This window comes from Eurytemora carolleeae, unplaced genomic scaffold, assembly GCF_000591075.1.
Source record: "Eurytemora carolleeae unplaced genomic scaffold, Eaff_2.0 scaffold848, whole genome shotgun sequence".
Taxonomy (NCBI): domain Eukaryota; kingdom Metazoa; phylum Arthropoda; class Copepoda; order Calanoida; family Temoridae; genus Eurytemora; species Eurytemora carolleeae.
Window position 1 is genome coordinate 147 of NW_019396738.1, and position 19,314 is coordinate 19,460.

General features: G+C 31.4%; 3 protein-coding genes and 1 long non-coding RNA gene across 7 annotated transcripts; 2 read left to right on the top strand and 2 right to left on the bottom strand.

The window, feature by feature from the left end:
• Positions 1-222: 222 nt before the first annotated feature.
• On the bottom strand, positions 223-3,479 carry LOC111707971 (mothers against decapentaplegic homolog 4; the record flags this gene model as incomplete). The annotated part of the gene is given in 4 exon segments (XM_023481169.1): positions 223-281; positions 948-993; positions 2,063-2,126; positions 3,344-3,479. Coding segments are annotated over 4 exon segments (237 nt in total), but the record flags the coding sequence as incomplete, so codon positions are not given.
• A 99-nt stretch (positions 3,480-3,578) lies between these two features.
• LOC111707973 (probable actin-related protein 2/3 complex subunit 2) lies at positions 3,579-19,255 on the bottom strand. Of its 3 annotated transcripts, XM_023481172.1 has the most exons (14): positions 18,812-19,255; positions 18,126-18,329; positions 17,856-17,919; positions 16,674-16,746; positions 16,320-16,391; positions 15,676-15,731; positions 15,373-15,396; positions 13,910-13,984; positions 12,469-12,507; positions 11,799-11,837; positions 10,973-11,032; positions 10,477-10,568; positions 9,719-9,811; positions 3,579-3,899 (listed from the first exon to the last, which is right to left on the bottom strand). In XM_023481172.1, the coding sequence occupies exons 2-14, from the start codon at positions 18,254-18,256 to the stop codon at positions 3,794-3,796; spliced, it is 924 nt and encodes a 307-aa protein (XP_023336940.1). In that variant the 5' UTR covers positions 18,257-18,329; positions 18,812-19,255; the 3' UTR covers positions 3,579-3,793. The 3 variants fall into 3 exon arrangements, with proteins under 3 accessions (XP_023336940.1, XP_023336942.1, XP_023336941.1); XM_023481174.1 differs by lacking the exon at positions 15,373-15,396 and having other exon boundaries at positions 18,812-18,999; XM_023481173.1 differs by lacking the exon at positions 18,812-19,255 and having other exon boundaries at positions 18,126-18,357.
• LOC111707972 (very-long-chain (3R)-3-hydroxyacyl-CoA dehydratase) lies at positions 3,921-9,001 on the top strand. 2 transcript variants are annotated; one of them, XM_023481170.1, is made up of 15 exons: positions 3,921-4,373; positions 5,147-5,206; positions 5,306-5,365; positions 6,050-6,154; positions 6,219-6,307; positions 7,020-7,133; positions 7,218-7,364; positions 7,452-7,505; positions 7,571-7,627; positions 7,690-7,779; positions 7,938-8,008; positions 8,113-8,151; positions 8,487-8,603; positions 8,666-8,767; positions 8,847-9,001. In XM_023481170.1, the coding sequence occupies exons 2-15, from the start codon at positions 5,164-5,166 to the stop codon at positions 8,905-8,907; spliced, it is 1,149 nt and encodes a 382-aa protein (XP_023336938.1). In that variant the 5' UTR covers positions 3,921-4,373; positions 5,147-5,163; the 3' UTR covers positions 8,908-9,001. The 2 variants fall into 2 exon arrangements, with proteins under 2 accessions (XP_023336938.1, XP_023336939.1); XM_023481171.1 differs by having other exon boundaries at positions 3,921-4,305.
• On the top strand, positions 9,763-10,109 carry LOC111707976 (uncharacterized). Its single transcript, XR_002766563.1, has 2 exons — positions 9,763-9,846; positions 10,036-10,109. It is a non-coding gene; the product is annotated as an uncharacterized LOC111707976 (long non-coding RNA).
• Positions 19,256-19,314: the final 59 nt, after the last annotated feature.

The window sequence follows — 19,314 nt, forward strand, 5'->3', positions numbered from 1 at the left end:
GAAAAAATCAAAATCACTGGCAAACATTGATCAAAATTAAAACTATAGCACTTTAAATTCATCATATTTGTAGACTCAATAGTAAGTATTCCAATGTATGGAAATAATCATAAAATCCATGAAATTAACAAGAAAACCGATGGATAATGCTGAAAAAAAAGTATCGATGATTCTGATTTTGATACTGATGATTCCAAAAATTAAGTGTTTATTATTTGCTACCTGTAATCTGCCGTCCAAAGTTCGGGGTATAGTTACACATTTAGTTGGTTGGACCCCACCTGAAATATTAATATCAGAATTTCTGTGAAAATCTTATTTTGGACCTTTTCATCATAAAAGAAAATTTCGACGGATTCAATTTTAGAGATATACTCAATGGTAAAGGTTTCAAAAATAACGAAAAATTAAGATAATTTTTGAGAATCAAAAGAAGATATTATCTCCCTCGCAATTTAACCAAAATCAATCTATATACTTTGCTTGTCTGTCTATTTGTTTGTCTTTATGTTTGTATTAAATAAACGTCAAAACGGTTGAACCGATCGGGCCTATTTCTTTTGTGGGACCTCACGTGACTCCAAGGAATGTTTATGGTTGATCTAAGTTTAAAAAATATGCCACCATCAAAAATCCGCAAAATTTTGTTAAGTTTTTGTTTTACATTGTACAAAAAGAAAACGTGTTTACAATTGAAATGGAAGATGGACGCGAAGCCCCCTAAAAGCCTAGTAGTTAAAATGTTGCATTAAAAATATTCAATATTCCTTTAATAGGATAAAGACAAGACCCTCCTAATAATAAATCTAGAAAAAACATCTCTAGTTTACAAAAGTTGGGAATTTACTTCTGAAAACAGGAGTTTTGAACAGAATTACAAAACCCGGGTTTGAAGTTTGTAACTTTCTACGATTGCTTTTAATTAAAAATAAAAGGAGATTATTTACCTGTAGTGATTGCTGTGATCAAGGAATCAAGCTCGTCACGCTTCTCCTGAAAAGTTCGAGAATAAGAAGACCGCGGAAATAAGGGAGGGGAGAAAGGCAAGCCACAACAATTTCTCTACCGAGCCACCTCGAAATCCTAGTCCTTCGATTATTATGTGTTTTAAAGTTTCTAATTCTTGAATTTTAAATCTGGCCATGTTGGGGCATACAATATGGATAGACTTAAGTGTGTGATTATGTGATTATGTGAGATGAGATCTGCAAGAAGCCCCATCTTGGGCAACCCAGACTGCCTATTGCAATGGTTACATCATGTTGGAATCTCTAAAGCCATGGGAATGATGTCAAAAATAAAAACCAAAATATTTGGTAAAAATGTCAAGGACATTGAACTCGAAAACTTAAATTCAATTGAAACTATTTTTTTACTATTTACAAATATTCATTTATGCCCCAACGTGGCCCGATGCTTAAAAGATAGTTTTATCTTTGGGGATTAAACACTTCAAAATAATAATATTAAAAGGACAAGGTGGCTCGGAAGAGAAAATTAGGACAATGTGGCACGAGCTCATGTGGAGAACAAGCAATATTTAAACTGGATATTAAGAAAAAGAGTGGTTTAAGCCATTAAGTGGATGACGTCCATTCTAAAGTTTTCAGCTACGGACTAGACACTGCTGTAGCTGGCCTTCCTCCCCTCATTAAGGTGGCGTGAGGAAAGGTACCGGTTTATCCGGATAAGACTATGAAGCTAGACGACCTGCAATCAAAAAAAAATGACAATATCAAGGTTAACTGAAATATTCCCTTATGATGTGTCAAAGAAGGAAATGAGTTCACAGTTGAGGAAAATCGTGAATTTGTTTCGATTCTGAAGTATCATCCTTTGTGGGAAACACTATTTATACTTTACTTAGGTTTCATGTGAACCAAGATTAACTACATCTAAATATTTGTTTATTTAAAAACTAGGCCACTCTATAATTCTCAATACAAAATTAAACATGAATATAATCGGACTGATTTAAATTTGCAGGACACAAAGTTTAATTGATAAAGTTTCTGCCCAGATTTAGTCTACATTATTATTTCAAATTCAAGGAAAACGTTACCTTTAATTTTTTGACAAGGGACTCAATTGCACGTTTACTGAAAGCTTCACTTTCCCCTCCTTGCCTGGAAATACAGATATGATTCAGGGCCGCATCTGTAACAATTTTCTCTGCAAAACTGAATTTAATTCCCCATTTCTTGTTTATAAGAAACAATTGAGAAATTATCACATTTTAACACCTTGAGTCCGAAAAAACAACATCTTCCACATTATTGATCAGATTAAGGTCTCGGGCATTGCTATTTTGCATGGAAGGTTACACGTAATACGCTTGCAGTTCCTTAACCCTATTCACGAATTATACTCTGAAATAGTTCTCAAAACAAATATTTTTTGTTTGTTGTTTTGGGGGCTGTTGGAAGCAAGGATAATTTTTGACCTTTTCAAATAAAAATGTCCCCCAAATCCTTTATAAATATAAACAAAGAAACAACAAGCACCATCATAGTTTAACAATGAGCAGTCACATCATAATTGAAATGTATCCGTCTTGAAATAGAAAATAAAAAAGTTCATTGCGTGCCAGACAATTAGCTTGTTAATAAATCAGTGCTTTCGCTTTTAGGAGTTTTACGCTTCTAGATAGTTTAGAGGATAGGGGAGGGTGATACTTAAACACCAAGAGAAATTTTATGTCAAAACTATGACCAGCTTGGGTTGAAAGGTGGAAAATGTGTTCGCAAGTTTCGGATTTTTATAATTTAATGTTGAATGTAAAAGTGGCGCCGCAGAGAAAATTTTTCGGATCTATTCTAATGGCTGGAAGGTGCCTCCTCTCTATTCTTGCGCTCCTAATTTTAACAGGGGCTCCCCAAAATCCACCTGTACCAACAATCAAAAACGTCTACATTACGTATTACGCAAAATCTCACCTATGTTACTCAAGAGTTTACAATACGATTTACGCAAAATCTCACCTATATTACTCGACAGTTTACAATACGGTTTACGCAGAATCTCAGCTATGTTACTCGACAGTTTACAATACGGTTTACGCAGAATCTCAGCTATGTTATACTCAATAGTTTACAATACGGTTTACGCAGAATGACAACTATGTTACTCGACAGTTTACAATACGGTTTACGCACAATTACAACTATGTTATTCGAAAGTTTACAATATGGTTTACGCAGAATCTCACCTATATTACTCAACAATTTACAATACGGTTTACGCACAATTACAAATATGTTATTCGAAAGTTTACAATATGGTTTACGCAGAATCTCACCTATATTACTCAAAAATTTACAATACGATTTAGGCACAATCTCACCTATGGCACATTAGACTATGAACAATAGAAAGACATGCGTCCGCCGAGGTTGGCGCCGGCGTAGTCATCCTTATTTTGGTTGGTTATATTCTTCTGACAACAGTTCTAGAATCGTCTCTTTCTCACCATTTTATCTGGTAATGAATTTTTCAAATATTAAATAAAATCACAGATGTGTAAATACAGGGATACAGGGAAGGAGTTCTTTTAAATCTTAAAATTTCCGAGTTTAAAAATCAAGAACAGTTAGTAAATAAAAATAAAAACAGAAGCTTTGATAAAAATTGGATAAAATATTCACAATTGACTGAATGCAAGCCTAGAAGAAGAAAACAAATTAAATGAGCTGTTCACTAATTAATAACAAAAAACAAGGTTAATAAATTCCCCGCGTCTGGTGGGTTGCAACAAGAAGAATAACTTTTGGAAGATTATTTGTTATTTTCTTAATTATATAAACTGCGTTTTCCCAGCGTAGGATTGCTTCTTTCTTCCTTCTTCTTCGATCTTGGCTCGGTTTAACACCTTCAGAAAATCGCTCGTCTTTGCACGCATTCTAAATAGTAAAACGTGAATACTTATTAAATATTAATAAAATTATACAGTAGCGTAAATAAGGGGGGTTATTGGGGTTACGTACCCCCCCTCCCCCTAAAAATTTGGAGAAATAAACATCCCCGTGTATAAACTTGATCTCCATTCTCCAATCTCCATGTCCATGATATCCGTTAAGAAAAATTTGTCACTATGTTTTGTAAACGATCAGTTGATGTTTCTTTGCGAGATCATTAAATCTCCTAAATTAAATTCTTCAAATGCGGGAATACTACTGCGTAAAGTGTACACTATACAGACAGACTGAAACTAAGAAGAAAGATGGCGTCGATATAAATGCATCTATCCCCCAACCATAGTTAAATAATGCATTTAAATCTAATATGAACCAACCAGCCAACCAAGTTGTACGTAAAATCATAGCCGGAAGAGAAGAAAAATAGCCGAATAAAAATATAACACAAAAAAAATAATTGTAATAATTTATAATTATACCGAGATTTGAAATAAAAAATTTTAAATTGTCTTTTTTTTGTGAGAATCAACTAACTACATTATTGACAAGGACATGCATGAAATATTATCTTTCGGAATCCGGAAAAATATAAATCCCTGAAACCCTGTATTGCACCTCCCCTTCTTTTTCACCTCCGTAAATTCCCTTTCCAAGCCGGCATAAAGAAAGCCTGGAAACACAAAAAGGGGGATTTTTGGGGACTAAAGTTTAAAAATTAAAAGTTTTGAACTACTTTTGTTACACTAAGTATTTTGAGTAAACAGACCGAATTGAAAAAAAAATAAAAATATTAAATTTTTTTTGAATAATAATTCTTTAGGACACCGTCACCCCCCCCCCCACTTCTACCCTGCCCTATCAGTATCGACCAGTATACAGTCTCACTCTAGTCAGCTGTGTAAAGTCTGAAACTTAAAACTAAGCAGAAATATTAATATTGTTTTGTCAATGATTCAAAATATATTTCTTATAAGTAATAACTTTTTTCAAAATCAAAAATCTTTGTTTGCACAATTTCTTCTTAATAGTAATAATAATAATATATATTACTAATAATATATCTCAAATTTAATGTTAATATAAAATTATTTTTAACTTTGAAATAAGGAAAACGAAATAAAATTATTAAATATTTTAAATTTGTTTGTGAAAATCATCTATCATGTCATATCTTTTCACCTTTAATAAGTTTGTATATACTTAGTTACCAAAAACCTACTTTTGTACTTCAGAAGTTACTGATAAGAAAATGGGGAAAACATTTTCTCCGTTTGTTTACTGGGCACAGTCAGGGAAAACTTCGAAAATTTAATTATTTTTTAAATAGAAAATTTGAGGGAAAAAAATCTATGGCAAAAAAATACTTTTTGGTTTCGAAGTTTTGAATATAGAGGAAGAAATTCTCCTCCGAGTAGATCTTAAAAATACAGTGGATCCCAATATAAATATAGGTATGTTTCACGTCCTAATATAAAAAAGACTAACCTCTTTTTTGTGAAACTGAAGATTTTGTTTTTATAATCTTTATAATTTATGATAAAGAGAGGATTCAGTAATTTATAAAAGAAGTGGTTTTCATTATAGGGATTTCTTTACTCCCATCAAAATTTTAAAGAAACTCGTAATTGTTCAGAAATTGAATTTAATCAAAATCTAAAAGTTATTTGCAAATTCGTCCAAATATCTAAATTAGAAATTTTAATTTTGGTCAAATTTTTCAGATTCTCTTCTTGAGAATTTAAGTTTCATTAGAAATAAGATTAAGTCTATATATATACTTTGCTTGTCTGGTTGTGTCCAATAATCGTCAATTGGGCTAAACTGATCGGGCTTACATTTTGTGTGGCAACTTACACGACCCCAACGACGATCATTGAATATATAAAAAAAAAAAAATTGTCCGAAAAAATATTAACATTTTTTATTTTAGAAAATGTGCAAATTTCAACAGAAAGATCAGCAAAATATGACTTAAATAGCAAAATGACAGCTGAAAAAAAAGTTAACAGCTAAAATTGTTATAGTGAAATGGGGCGCGAAACTCCCTAAAAGCCTAGTTAAATACAAAAATATTTGATAAAAATTAAGTAATTTTTAACGTAAAAATAAAAATTCTCAATAAGAACTTATTTTAGAGGAGGAAGAGATCGAGTTTGCAGCTGTAGGGACCGGAAGTCAGGGAGAAGGAGTAAATTATCATTTTGTTCTGGAATTCTTCCTTCCAGTTCAAAAAGACTCAGGTTTAAAATTTTATAATTATCAAGTGTTTTTCCCTTCAGTTTTGACATAATTCTGATATAAAAGGAAGCCTGGAAGTGAATGATAGAGAAGTGAGGATTAAATTAAAGAAAAAAGAGTCCGATTGGTGGCCTAGACTTGTTTATGCACACCAGGTAGGATTTCTCATAATTTATGATTATATCATACAATTTTTAGAAAAAAGTATAAACCTGTTATCACTGAAATTTTGAAATACAACCAAAGAGAGATTGAGGGAAAAACGTCTGGCTCAGATGAATTTAATTAAATCTTAAAGGGACTGTAAACCTTATTTCAAGTGATTAAACTAAAAAGGAGCATCCTCGACTCACAATGTACCCTTTAAACCTTTGACTGAGGAAGGATGTCGGACATATCTATGTTAATCTAATAAAACGCTTTTATTTGTTAAACACAAAGTTTGCAAGCTGTTCTATATTTAAGAATTATCAATAGTAATGTTTGTGGCAGAAAATGAAAATTTACTTTTGAATTTTTGAAAACAGCATTTTTACGTAAAACAGTCAATACTTTGAGTTGGGTTAGTAACAGATCAGCTGCATTGAGGTTACTCTGTACACAGCATACAGGCGGGATTCAAGCGGGTTCCCATATGTTTAAACAGAGAGATCTTTCTACTCAATGAAGGGTACTGTTGTAAATCGACCATTGCCCTCTTTGCATGGAGGGTCACTTGAAATTACGCTTAGTCTCCCTTTATATAATAAATTTTTTTCTGACTTAAAAACTTCATTTAATCTTAATATTTCATTTCTGGCTCAGATAAATTTAATTTAAATTCCCGGCTCAGATAAACTCATTTTAATCTAAATATTTGTATGTAAGAAACTGCCCTGGTTGAAAGTAGATTTTGACCGGATAAAGAATGAGTCTGATACAGAGGAGGAGAAGGATGAGCTCAAGAGAGATCTGTCTTATCAAGATATTCTTAGAACTAAGGTGACCTATTACAGTCCTATTATGATCATTTTTAACCATTACAAATATTTAAGAGAACTCATGGCTGATAAACTCAATTTTCAGTACCCTGAGGCTTATGAAAAACTGCAAAAAGAGGAGTTTGGATTTGTAAGTGAAAGCAAACGAAGGATATATTTGTTCTGCTATAATATTTTCATGTTCTGTGGGTTTCTCTACGCTTTCCTTGTGCTTACTCTCAACTATTCAAAGGTGACACTTAACTTATTTCTTTATCCTTGTTTTCTATTACAGTTTGTGTAAAAATTAAAAACTGTTTAATCTAACCATTTAATTCAGAACCCAGATGAGTTTGTGCCAAAAGCATTTGAAACAGTGGGAGGAATATTTAAGGTAAAAAACAAAAACATTGAATTGACAAAATTAAAAAAATGTATTTAAAACCATGTCTTATTTAGTTTCTTCAATTGTTGATGATTTTGGAGATTTTAAATCCTCTGTTTGGCTACACTAAGGTAAAATTTAAAATTCAATAAGCCACATGAAAAGGGTTGATTGAAAAACATAATTTTGTCAGGGATCTGTGTATGAAGCAACCATTCAAGTTGGAGGTAGGCTTATCTTCCTCTTCCTACTGATAGACTCAGAGCCCCGGATGCAGGACAAGGTGGGGATTAAAATAGAAGAAAATGACATGTCTTTATCAATATATGATTTCTTTTTTCAAAATATTTTAGCCGTGGAAAGCCTTTTCAGACCACTCAAACAAAATACCAAAGTTGCACCTCTAATCTTCAAACCCATAAATTAAATTTTTGTTTGTAGCCAGTTGTGTTTTATCTACTGATGACCTACTCAAGTGTGGAAATTGTCAGATACCCTTACTATCTCTTCAGGAAGAAAACATGAAAAAAAATAATTCTAATAACTCTAAAATAGTTTTAAATTATTATTATGAATTTGTCTTTTTTACTTTTTTCAAGTTTTCTTTTTTAATCAGAGTGTATGATATGGATATTGGACTTATTACTTGGCTCAGGTATGTTTCATTACAAAGTAGAATAAAATTATGTCAAACCTTAATACTTTATGACATAAAGAGACTGTTGACGCAATTTCATGCGACCCTGTTATTTCAAGATTTACATGTCCAACACAACACTCTGTTTGAACAGAAATGGAAGATATCTATATTTTACTAGTAGGGCTTTTCTTTCAAAAGTGGTTTGCTACTTATGCTGCAGAAACAAAAGAAATCAACAGAACTTGTATTAGAAAACGACGATATCTTCCTCATTGTTACTCAGATGAAAGAACATGTTTAAAGGGTACCAATGAAGGTTCGTTTAAATCACCTAAATGGTCCCTTTTCAGGTACACCATATGGATTCCTCTCTACCCTATTGGATTTATTTGCGAGGGAGTGATTGCTCTAAGAAACATTCCATACTTTGAAGAAACAGAACAGTTCTCAGTGCTACTTCCAAACAGGTAATGTTTAAAGGACTTTTTTAAAATTCTGTAAAAACGATCTAATCTTATTTATTATTTAGATGGAACTTTGCATTCTACTTCCCGAACCTAATCCGGTTTTACCTTCTATTTGGATTCTTCCCTTTGCTCTATACTCAAATGTGGCACATGTACCAACTTAGGTATAAATTTTCAACCATTTTTAAAGAATTAAATTTAAAATGTCATCAAAAATAGGTTGATATATTTTTTTCTTTCCAGATGCAAGCGGTTGGGAATAAAACAGCATAAATCCAACAAGATCATTGAAAAGGATGATTAGCAATAATATCATTTACCCATTTTCGTGTTATATTGTTAACAACACTATTTTGTTTTGTAATTTTTTTTAATAAATACAGACATGCTTAAAATAATGAAATTTTAGATTTTATTAAGAACAGAAGACTAAATCCAGCATCCAAAAATTAATTAAAAGAGTTTTTGAGAAGAAAAATGTGTTTAATTTAAAAGTTAAGCAAAAAATCAAAAAAAAACATATGTATTTTGAACAAATTGCTTAAAAAAATTGTATCGTCTGATAATAAGTTTTTTAACCCTAGGTTTAGGAATTATCTTTATTGAAATGTTCAAAATTCTTCTCTTATAGTAAAATATTTCAACCCCAGAGCTCTAGCTTAAAAAAGTATCGAATCCAAGGAGTATGGAATTTAAGGGAGCAGGAATCGACCCAGCTCCCCCTACCAAAGGATAGGATTATTCATGCTTTGCAGACAGTCTTCATTTAAAAAATAGTTTTTTAAAGGTAGTCTTTTAATTTTTTTAAACGTGGTTTTTCACTTAACGATATTAAATAAAACCGATTTTTATATTAAAAAAATACTTATGTAATATGTATTGCCAATGTTTTTGCATCCCAAAAACTTTATTTGTTGGCGTTCTTCAATATTCAGCCTAATTTTCCCCCTATTTCAATTTTAACAATAACCTATTCTGTATACATGTATGCGGTATTTGTACATCAGACAAATATTTCTTATTCAAATGAAACAAAGCATGTATAATCATATGGTAGGGTGGGCCGTGTTAATTCCTTCTCCCTGATATTCAATACTCCTTGCTTGAATCCCTACCTTGAATGAATGTAAGCTTTGCTACACTTGAGGTGATAGTGAAGGTAGTCACGGAACATATGGATAAGGTCTATTGTATTGTCCCTGGTTTCTCTAAAATAGAAGTTACCGACGTCAATAAAAATAAGGTTAGGGATTTAGAGTTATTACATGGAATATTAAGATACGTCTTCACCAAAACACAAGAACACAAGGTGGAAATTGTAGAACGCCGGGCTTGTGAAATCAGGGTTTGATAATTGTTGTTAATTATAATTAACTATTTTATTAACAGTCCTATGTCACTGTAAACAATAATAAACCCATTTTTTTCCTAGTGCGGAATCCTGGATCCGGATCAAAATTAAATGGATCCTTAGCACCGGATGTTACATTTGTGCACAAAAAAAAACAATTAAAATACTGAAAACGAACATGTTTTTAGTATTTTACTAAATGGTAAATCAGACGTGTCCCTAAAAACTACTTCAAAATAATGTTTAAAATAAAGAACCAAATATTAAACTATTGTCAACCAAACAAACATTTAAATTGGTAAATAATGCTTTGAATTCTTTAATAAAAATGTTTAAAATTTGTTTAAAGAACAAAATATGAAATTATTGTTATCCACATATAGATTCAAAACAGAAAACTATTTCAAGGCATATTTTCAAATTTCAAAAACATTTTTTTTCTAAAAATCTCTAAAGGCAAAAAAAACCACTTAGAAAGCAGATTAACAGATTCACAGAAGTATTTTGTAATCTTTGTCCAACCTGTTAGTGTGCCTGGGAAACAGAACAAATGTGATATAACCAACCCCTTCTCCTGTTCTAGCCTTAGTGTCTTTCAGACCCATTGGAGGCTCCTGCAACATTTAATTAGAATGCAACTTTCATCATCTTTACATCCTTTAACAGGAGACAAAATTTATTTCAACATACCCTTTTTATAGAATGGAATGTCGATTCACAAAGGTAACATTCAAAACAATCTGCTCGAGAATAAATACTAATGTTTTTGTAATAAAAAAATTAATTGATTTTGACTAATGGTTTAAATTCACACAAAATGAGTTGCGTATTTGTGCTGCAGAAACCACAAAAAAAAACGATATCTTCCTCAATGTTACTCAAATGAAGTCAAATATGCCACTCTATTTGAAATTGTGTCTACAATTCCCATTAAAGAATGTTAAATATATTTTTAAAATTCAGATTTGCGTGTTCATTACTGAAAGTTTTTTTGTAAATAAACAAACTAATATCTGACCTTGTTTGAAAACAGTACAGTAGGAGCAGTGGCACTGGCTTTCCGACCCTCTTTGAACTCCTGAACAATTGACATTTAATGACATTCGGTTTAGATTGTCAGTTGAATGCGGTCCGAGAAAAGGTCGTATTATGTCAGCTGGGGTCGGATCAATTCAGATTAATTCAGTTTTTTATGCAGTTATAAGTTGGAGTTCGGTTCAGGTTAAATCAGTTGGTTCGGTTTAGATTTTCTTTGAGTTCGGTTCGGAAAAAGTGAGTTGGATTCGGTTTTGATTGTGGATTGAGTTCAATTCGGAAAAAGTGAGTTGGATACGATTCAGATTAAGTCAGTTGGGGTCAGGGTGCGGAAACGTCATGTGTGTGTGTCTGTACCAAAAGAGTGTGTGTAAAGATTAGCGAATCGGAGGCGTGTACTGTAGGTATATACAGTACATACGAATCTCTGTATTTGTACAGTCTAGGAGAGTTCATTTGTTTATTGTTAATTGTTTACTTAAAAATAAGTTTAACATACATGTAGTATATATTTAAATCAACGCTATAAGCCAAATTTTCATGCAAAGAATATAATTTGATTAAAGTTTACAATAAACTAGTCGTTATTCAAGCTCATTATAATTGACAACATTGTTCTGCAATTTCTTTGACTGTAGTCATGTTGTGTGTCTGTAACAAATGAGTGTGTGTAAGGTTTACCGAACTTGTCTGCAAAGCAGTGCGACTGGCTTTCTCATGCCAGACCAGCGCCATTTCCTTTCCCTTTATTCCTATTCCCTGGTTGGGGTGTGTTCAGCTTAAATAAATGTTAGAAAAAAATAACAAACCTGCATGAACACTTTCCCCAATATAATATCATCAGCATCCTAAACAAATAAATATTCACTTATCAAATCTATTTTCTTTTCTTTCTAAAGTTTTTCCCTAAGTTGTCTGTCTGCTAGCTTGTATCCAAAAAACATCGAAACAGCTAAACCGATTGGGCCCAATTTTTTTGGTCGAAATAAAAATGTCTGCCTTAAAAAGGCCTATTGTTTGAACTTAAAGAAATCCTTTCATGTTAAAAAAAAATCCGTGAAAATTTTAGTTTAACATTTAAGAAGAAAATATGTCGACTTGAAAAGCAATATTAGAATGCAGAAATTGGTTATAGAAGGAAGTGTGAAACGCAATAAAAGCCTAGTTTTAACACATCTTTATATCATAATATGCGGTTGAGTTATACGTCAGATTTAAAATATACCGATTGTTAAATACAACGCCATTTTTCTCAAATTTAGTGTATAAGTAAATCCTATACGAAAATTTACTAATACATAATTCATCTTTGATTTACGAAGAATGAAAAAACTTTACTTTTCTATCTTGTAAGTTTCTGTACTACACTTTAAATAAGCTGGCAAGCTAGAAAACTTACAAATTATTAAATGAAAGTTTAGGTTTTGAGAACTCATCTCTCTTAAAGTATAAAAAAGTAGAGATATAAAAACAATTTACCTTGAAAATTGTGCTGAATATTACAGTAACTCTGTCTGACTGTACGAACAATATTTTCAAAAATTAATTAACCAATTTTTCAATTTTCCCGTTACACTTCAGACATTAATTTTGAACATAAATTTCTCAATTTTCACGCACAATTCAGATATTAATTTTGAACACAGCTAAGCTTGTCTCAAGCAGAAATTTAATAACAAATTTTTCAATTTTCACCCACACTTCAGACATTCATTTTAAACATACCTTAGCTTGTCTCAAGCAGAAACTTTTTTAAGTGAATGTTCATGGCTTTGGAAGATTAATCCAAATTGTTATCATGGCACGATTTTCCCTAAATCGTTCAAAGCCTTTCTTTGCACACACAGCCCACCCAGGCTTAATTGTTCTGAGTGAGTGCCTTGCCCGAGAAATAGGATAATTGAGTTTTCAACAAATTCTCGTATTTGTCCTGTAATGCAAGAACAGTAATATCGTTGATATTAAACAACTGTAATATTATAACATATATTTAATACTAAATAGTCCATGTTTAGGCTTGAAACCTGAAAACAGACCCTGTAAATTAATAAGATCTTAACTAATTTAATTTTCAGAAGCTCTTCATTATCATTCAACCAAGCTGTGCAAAATCTGATGTACAAATTAAAACCAATTGGGTGAATTTTATCGAATTTGTGGAGGTACAGTTAAGACAATTGAACCCATGCACAGCTCTACAAAACGGCAATTTTAAAGATTTTGACAATTTTATCAACAATCGAAGTATCCCATAATGTATTTTGAATAGAATGTGAAATGTTAAGGCAGAAAGGAGTTAAATTTATAAAATTGTCTCAATTTTTTTTCTGTAGAAAGTCACTCTAATGGAGAAAAAGCAATTCAAAAACAGGTCTAAAGTCTATTTCTAAAACTGGGCATTATAATTGGACCAAATCCAACAACTTATGTCCCCCGAGTTGAAAATATTCTTTAAGCTCAAACCGACTTGAAATATCAAATATATGTTAGTTCAATAGAATATGAAACGTGGACACTTCTACATCTTTCTAGATTTAAAATCATGTTGTGGCAATTTGCACGTTTTTCATCTACCAACATACGATGATAATTTTTAACTCTCTAAAAGAAACGTTAAAAAATAAAATCCATTTAAAACTTGAAATACAACTGTAAATAATAAAAAGCCTATTTAATCGTCCTTTTCTTATAAACATGTTGGCAGCTAGGGTGTATTAAATTTCAGGCAATTTGGCTAGCCAAACGGCTGGACCAAATTGGCTGAAATATTTTGAGGAAATCTATGGGAATCCCGGGGTTAACAGGTGCTAAAATTTTTTCTCTCTCCAAATTTTTTTTTTCAAAATTAGAGATTTAAATTTTTTTTCTAAAATTCCACCAGACACTTCAGCTAGTTATATATTATTGAAAATCTTGTTTCCTTTGCTTCTACATACATAGTTTCATCATCTCTATAGTGTACAACTGCCTGCTGTTGTCCTTCTTCTCCTGCTTCCTGTACAAGACACTTAATTATTTTCAGGACTGCTCTTGTATTTTAAAGCAGTACAGGGCAATAATGCAATAATATGTTGCCCGAGGACCGAGTTTCCGCAGAATTTGTAGGGTCCGTGGCGGACTGGTTAGATAGAATTATCAATAAAAACACACGGTATCTAAATATAAAAATACCACACGTTTCATTTTTCAATTATGATTTGTCACATACCCCATTTTATTTTCACGAACAGTTCTCATAAACACACAAATAAATAGTTAGTAACAGTATTGTATCTCTTTCTTGAGAGTATTTTGACAAATTCACACTGTCATGAGCAATGAGCATCACCAGCAGATTTGAAAATGTAAAACTGTCGGAAATCTTTTCCTCTATATACAGGATTACTCACAAAGTATGAGACTTTAGAGACAACTTTACAGAATTCGTACTGTCTGTTTCCTTATATGCATTATTCTCTGCAATACTAAACTTGTTTCTTTCTTTGTCTAATCAATGTATAAGTTATTTAAACCTTAAACCTTAAAACTTAATTAAACCTTGGAATCGTCAGATTTAAAGAGTTTCAGGTCGTCTTTACAGTCTTATCCATAGTGGGTAACCCTGTATGTCACTCTTAACCGTGACAAATTACAGTACCTTTTGCTACATTTCAGATTAAACAAATACGACTTTTATTCAAACCTTATCTTGGTGATGACTATATAATATCAAAATACGAGAAGAAACGGGGGATTAGAGTTAGAGAGTTATTACAATATAACAGTATTACAAGGTGTTATCGAGTACAAAGTACATGGTTGAGAAGGAGGAGACAAAACATAGTACAGTTTTCTGAATCAGATGTACAAAAAGTACATTTTTGAGACGAAGGAGAATAACAGTTTTAAGAAGCAGTGAGGAGACACAGGACACTCAGAAATTCTAAAGAACAACTTACAGTTTTGAGAAGCAGAAGCTAGTACACTTAGAGGTTATAAAGTACAGCGTACAGTTACGAGACGTAGGAGACAGTAAATTCAGAGGTTATCAAGTACAACGTACAGTTTTAAGAAGTATTGAAACAGTACACTCAAAAATTATAGAGTACAACGTGCATTTTTGAGAAGCAGCAGACAGTACGCTCAGAGGTTATTAAGTACAATATACAGTTCTGAGAAGCAAATGACAATACACTCAGAGGTCATCAAGTACAAAGGTACCAGTCCTTATGTTTTTTGAGGTTATTCAATTAGTTTTAAAACTTTCACACAAACTATTATTTTCATTTTTAACAGTTCCTACAATTATATATTCAGGTCTTAAATGAATATAAGCATTTTAATCTACACTAAGGAAAAACTTCAAAGGGAAAACCAATCTATTAAATTTAAATCTTATCTTACTTCGTACAGTTTTTCAAATTCTTCCTTAAAAATTCAAGCTTTTAGTATAAATTTGGTTCATTACTATAAAAGTATTTTGAGAGAATTTTGTTTATTAACTAAATTTTAAAAGACTGCCTTTTAATAAATAAATCTCTATGCTTTGCCACGACTTTTTTTGGATAAGAACTTTTTAAATGGAAATTTAAAAAATAATAAAATTTCACCTCATAAATTTAAATTTCTATAACATAATTACATTATGATTGGTTGATGGCAAATACTGATTTTAAAATAATGAATGGAATGAAGAAATGTTTCTACCTGAAAGTCGAAATACTTCTCGAAAACTGCTGCAAAACAATTTCTCTTGAGAAGACCTGAAATAAGAAAAATAAATAACTAAAATTCTCCCGAGTTTGCACTCACTACACTTCTCACAAGTAAAAAGTTTGTAAGAGCTGAAAACTTTAGAATGGTGGATATCGAGATTAGTGCTTGATCCTCTTTTTTTCATAATATCCAGATTAACCTAATCTTGTACTTGTATCCTGAAAAGTGTATAAAATTCAACTAATCAGCGTCGCGTATATGAAGCCGATAAATTTTAAATTTTGCGCGCCATTTAAGATTATATTTAGAAACGGGAGGGACTCTCCAATTAAAAAAACAGGTTTTTGATTTGTCTCTACTATATCCAAGAATGAACGGTTTAAGAAGAAAATCAAAAGTGTGTCCATTGGATACTCAGGTTAAGTAACCGGGATTAAGAATATCTCATTCTAAAGTTTTCAGCTCAGGGTGCATTAAGAACACACACAGTTAAGAAACTAATTAATGCCTTTTTGTCAGAGGTGATGCATAAGATGCATCTTTATTAATTTGATTTGATATTCAAGTCGTGAATCTTTAATTGATAAGATGTTAGATGAGGTTATAGCATTATTAGATCATAAAACATGATTCACCTATTTTCTTGACGACAATTTCCCAGTTTTCTGGAATATTAGATAGATCCACTTGGATCGTGACATCAAAACCTTAATAAATAGAATTTAAATATTAAACCCTAACCAACAATCACCAGCAAACCATATTGCAAAATTATTCCCTCCTTTTAGAAAACCATTTCTTTTACCCAGTGCAGACGTTAGATATGGTTTAAGGGCCGGGTTTATTCGCTTTACTTGAAAAATATGTGAATTTTGGGTAATATGTAATTCGTATAAAAAAGGACCAAAAAACTTGACTTTGGATTTGCAACTTTTCATTGAACCCCAGATCCTCAAAATCAAAATTAAATATCCCTATATAAATTCTACCTTCTTCAGGTTGTATCAGCATATCTCCGTACTCTCTACTCAGAACCATGTCGGAGCCATGTTTCTCAAGTTCCTAGAATTAAATTTCTCTCTTAAAAATAATCCCATGGCTGTATTGAATTTCATTACAATTATATAAACAAGAAAATATCTTGTTTAATCAATACTTCTTCAAACATTCATGTAGGAAGTTCATTTTAATAATTGCAAGCTAAGCTAAAAACAACTATCTTAAATTATATTTTAAAATCAAAATCTAGTATTATTTATACGTGTATAGTTACACTTACAGTATATACTATCTGATATAGGAGATTTTAAATAATGAGTAATTACAATACATCAATTTATATATTTTAGTCTGATCAACCGATGTTTGGTCAATTCCTAAATTATGCAAACTGCATAATTGATCAATTTTAAAATTTATGAATTTAAATCCAATAAAGTCAGGAAAACGCATGTGCAAACTTGACACCATATATTTGGAAAATCATTTCAGCTGGTTTTTATCAGATTCAACATGAAAATTATTTCAGCTGGTTTTTATCAGATTCAACATGGAAATCATTTCAGCTGGTTTTTATCAGATTCAACATGGAAATCACTTCAGCTGGTTTTTATCAGCTTCAGCATGGAAATCTTTCAGCTGGTTTTTATCAGAATCAACCTCAAAATCATTTCAGCTGGTTTTTATCAGCTTCAGCATGGAAATCATTTCAGCTTGTTTTTATCAGATTCAACATGAAAATCATTTCAGCTGGTTTTTATCAGATTCAACATGGAAATCATTTCAGCTGGTTTTTATCAGATTCAACATGGAAATCATTTCAGCTGGTTTTTATCAGATTCAACATGAAAATCATTTCAGAAAAATAAGTAAGCTGAGTTCTTGAACCTTTGATATTTCAATCATATATGTATCGTTAGATTAAATTATCAATTTGAAATATCAGAAGATGGGAAAAGAATTATGGGGTTATAAACTCGTTGGTAACCAAACGTACATATGTTACAGATGAATGTTTGTTCTCATTGATCTAATTTTGCCGAGATTATCTGTAACTTATTTCAGATATTTTTGCGTCAAATTCGTGTTCGGTTTTAAAAATTCAAGTTGACAAAATAACTGGTAAATCATATCAAATGTTAAAAAGCCCGCCAAGTAAGTTCAAATATTACCTTGTAGAATTTGAGAGAGATTGATACATTAAGTTTGGTTTTGTCATTGTCAGGGTTACTGATCCTGAATACAAGAAACCGTAGAAACGTGATTTTAATTTATATTTTATTCTACTGTTCAATTTAACTTTTTTCAATAAAAATTTTTTAAAAAAATTTCTGAGAAAAAATTTGAACGGATCAAAAACGAACATCACTATTTGCATTACATCTATTTAAATTTGTAGAATGAGCTCAGATCTCTAAAAATAAAAAAATTCTAGAAAATACCTGTAAAGGGCACCGTCGAAGTCTGCCACCGTAATACTGATCCCCTCCTGCTTGAGGTTCCCCAACACATTCTTTATCTTCAAGGACAGGGTCTCCTCGATTATTCGATTGTTAGACTCAAGGAGAATCATTCTGAAACATTCGAGTTTTATCGATTTTGATCGGTCGAGTGTGTTCGAAATCTAGCAAATAATTAATAGGGGGCTGAAAGAAGGTTTTTTAAAACATGGTGTGTGTCCCAAAAAAAGAATTTGTACAATTTATATTTATATTTTTAACTATCTGAGAATATTATTTAAAGATAATAATAGTAAAAGTAAATTAATGCCTTTGAATATTGTAGATTTTCAGATTTGAACTTATGGTGGACATAAATCCAAAATTACTTATTTGGTTGTACTCGTAATTCGATGATATTAAAAACAATTTGATTGCATAAAAATCATTCTGAACACGACAAAAGCGCGTTAGTACTTCAAAAATCGCAAATGCCGCGGTCACAATGACTTTTTCAGCTGAAGTTGAATAACGCCTAAACGGTTCAAATATAAAATTTTTTAATGACTTGACTACAGTCTGCATTCGAAAAAATAAGATGCCAAGATGCCCATTATAAAAAATAAGACAAAAATTACACAACATGGAGTAATAAACTGTTTTAAAAACTTAATTTCTTTGGGACACACTGAAGAAAGACAGTAGAGCATGATAAACTCAATTACATTAATATCATAGATAAACGAACATGAGGAAACATTTGTACAGTTGGGTACTGCAAAATGTAAATAAACTAATAAAAGTATAATGTAGGACAGTGTGTACAATGTACAACTATTGTACACAATTGAATAAACTAAAATCTGACAAGTACATGAAATAAATATTCTAAATCCATCACTGTAAAGTGTACACAGGCGATATTACATAACTTATAATTGAAGATACGTTTGAGTAAGAATATCAAATCAAATTTACTTATTTTCCAGGTTGGACTAAAAGATTAAAATTCCAAAACATAAAAATTTACCGAAAAAAAAGAATGAAAAATCAATTCATTAAATTTTGTTTATTTTAAACGGCAGTTTTGTAAAATAGTGCTGAAGTTAAAGTAAAACAATAAAACAGCAAGAACCCCCCCCCCCCAAAAAAAAAATATTTATTTCTTAGTATTTTCTAAATCAAAATTAAA

Coding starts and splice junctions, on each gene's coding strand:
- LOC111707972 (XM_023481170.1), top strand. CDS start 5,164: ATGGGGAAAACATTTTCTCCGTTTGTTTACTGGGCACAGTCAG. Junction 5,207..5,305: donor TGTTTACTGGGCACAGTCAG/GGAAAACTTCGA, acceptor TTTTGAATATAG/AGGAAGAAATTCTCCTCCGA. Junction 6,155..6,218: donor TCCAGTTCAAAAAGACTCAG/GTTTAAAATTTT, acceptor CTGATATAAAAG/GAAGCCTGGAAGTGAATGAT.
- LOC111707973 (XM_023481172.1), bottom strand. CDS start 18,256: ATGATTCTCCTTGAGTCTAACAATCGAATAATCGAGGAGACCCTGTCC. Junction 9,812..10,476: donor TTTCCCAGGCACACTAACAG/GTTGGACAAAGA, acceptor CTTCTATTTTAG/AGAAACCAGGGACAATACAA. Junction 3,900..9,718: donor AAAGCTTACATTCATTCAAG/GTAGGGATTCAA, acceptor TTTACTATTTAG/AATGCGTGCAAAGACGAGCG.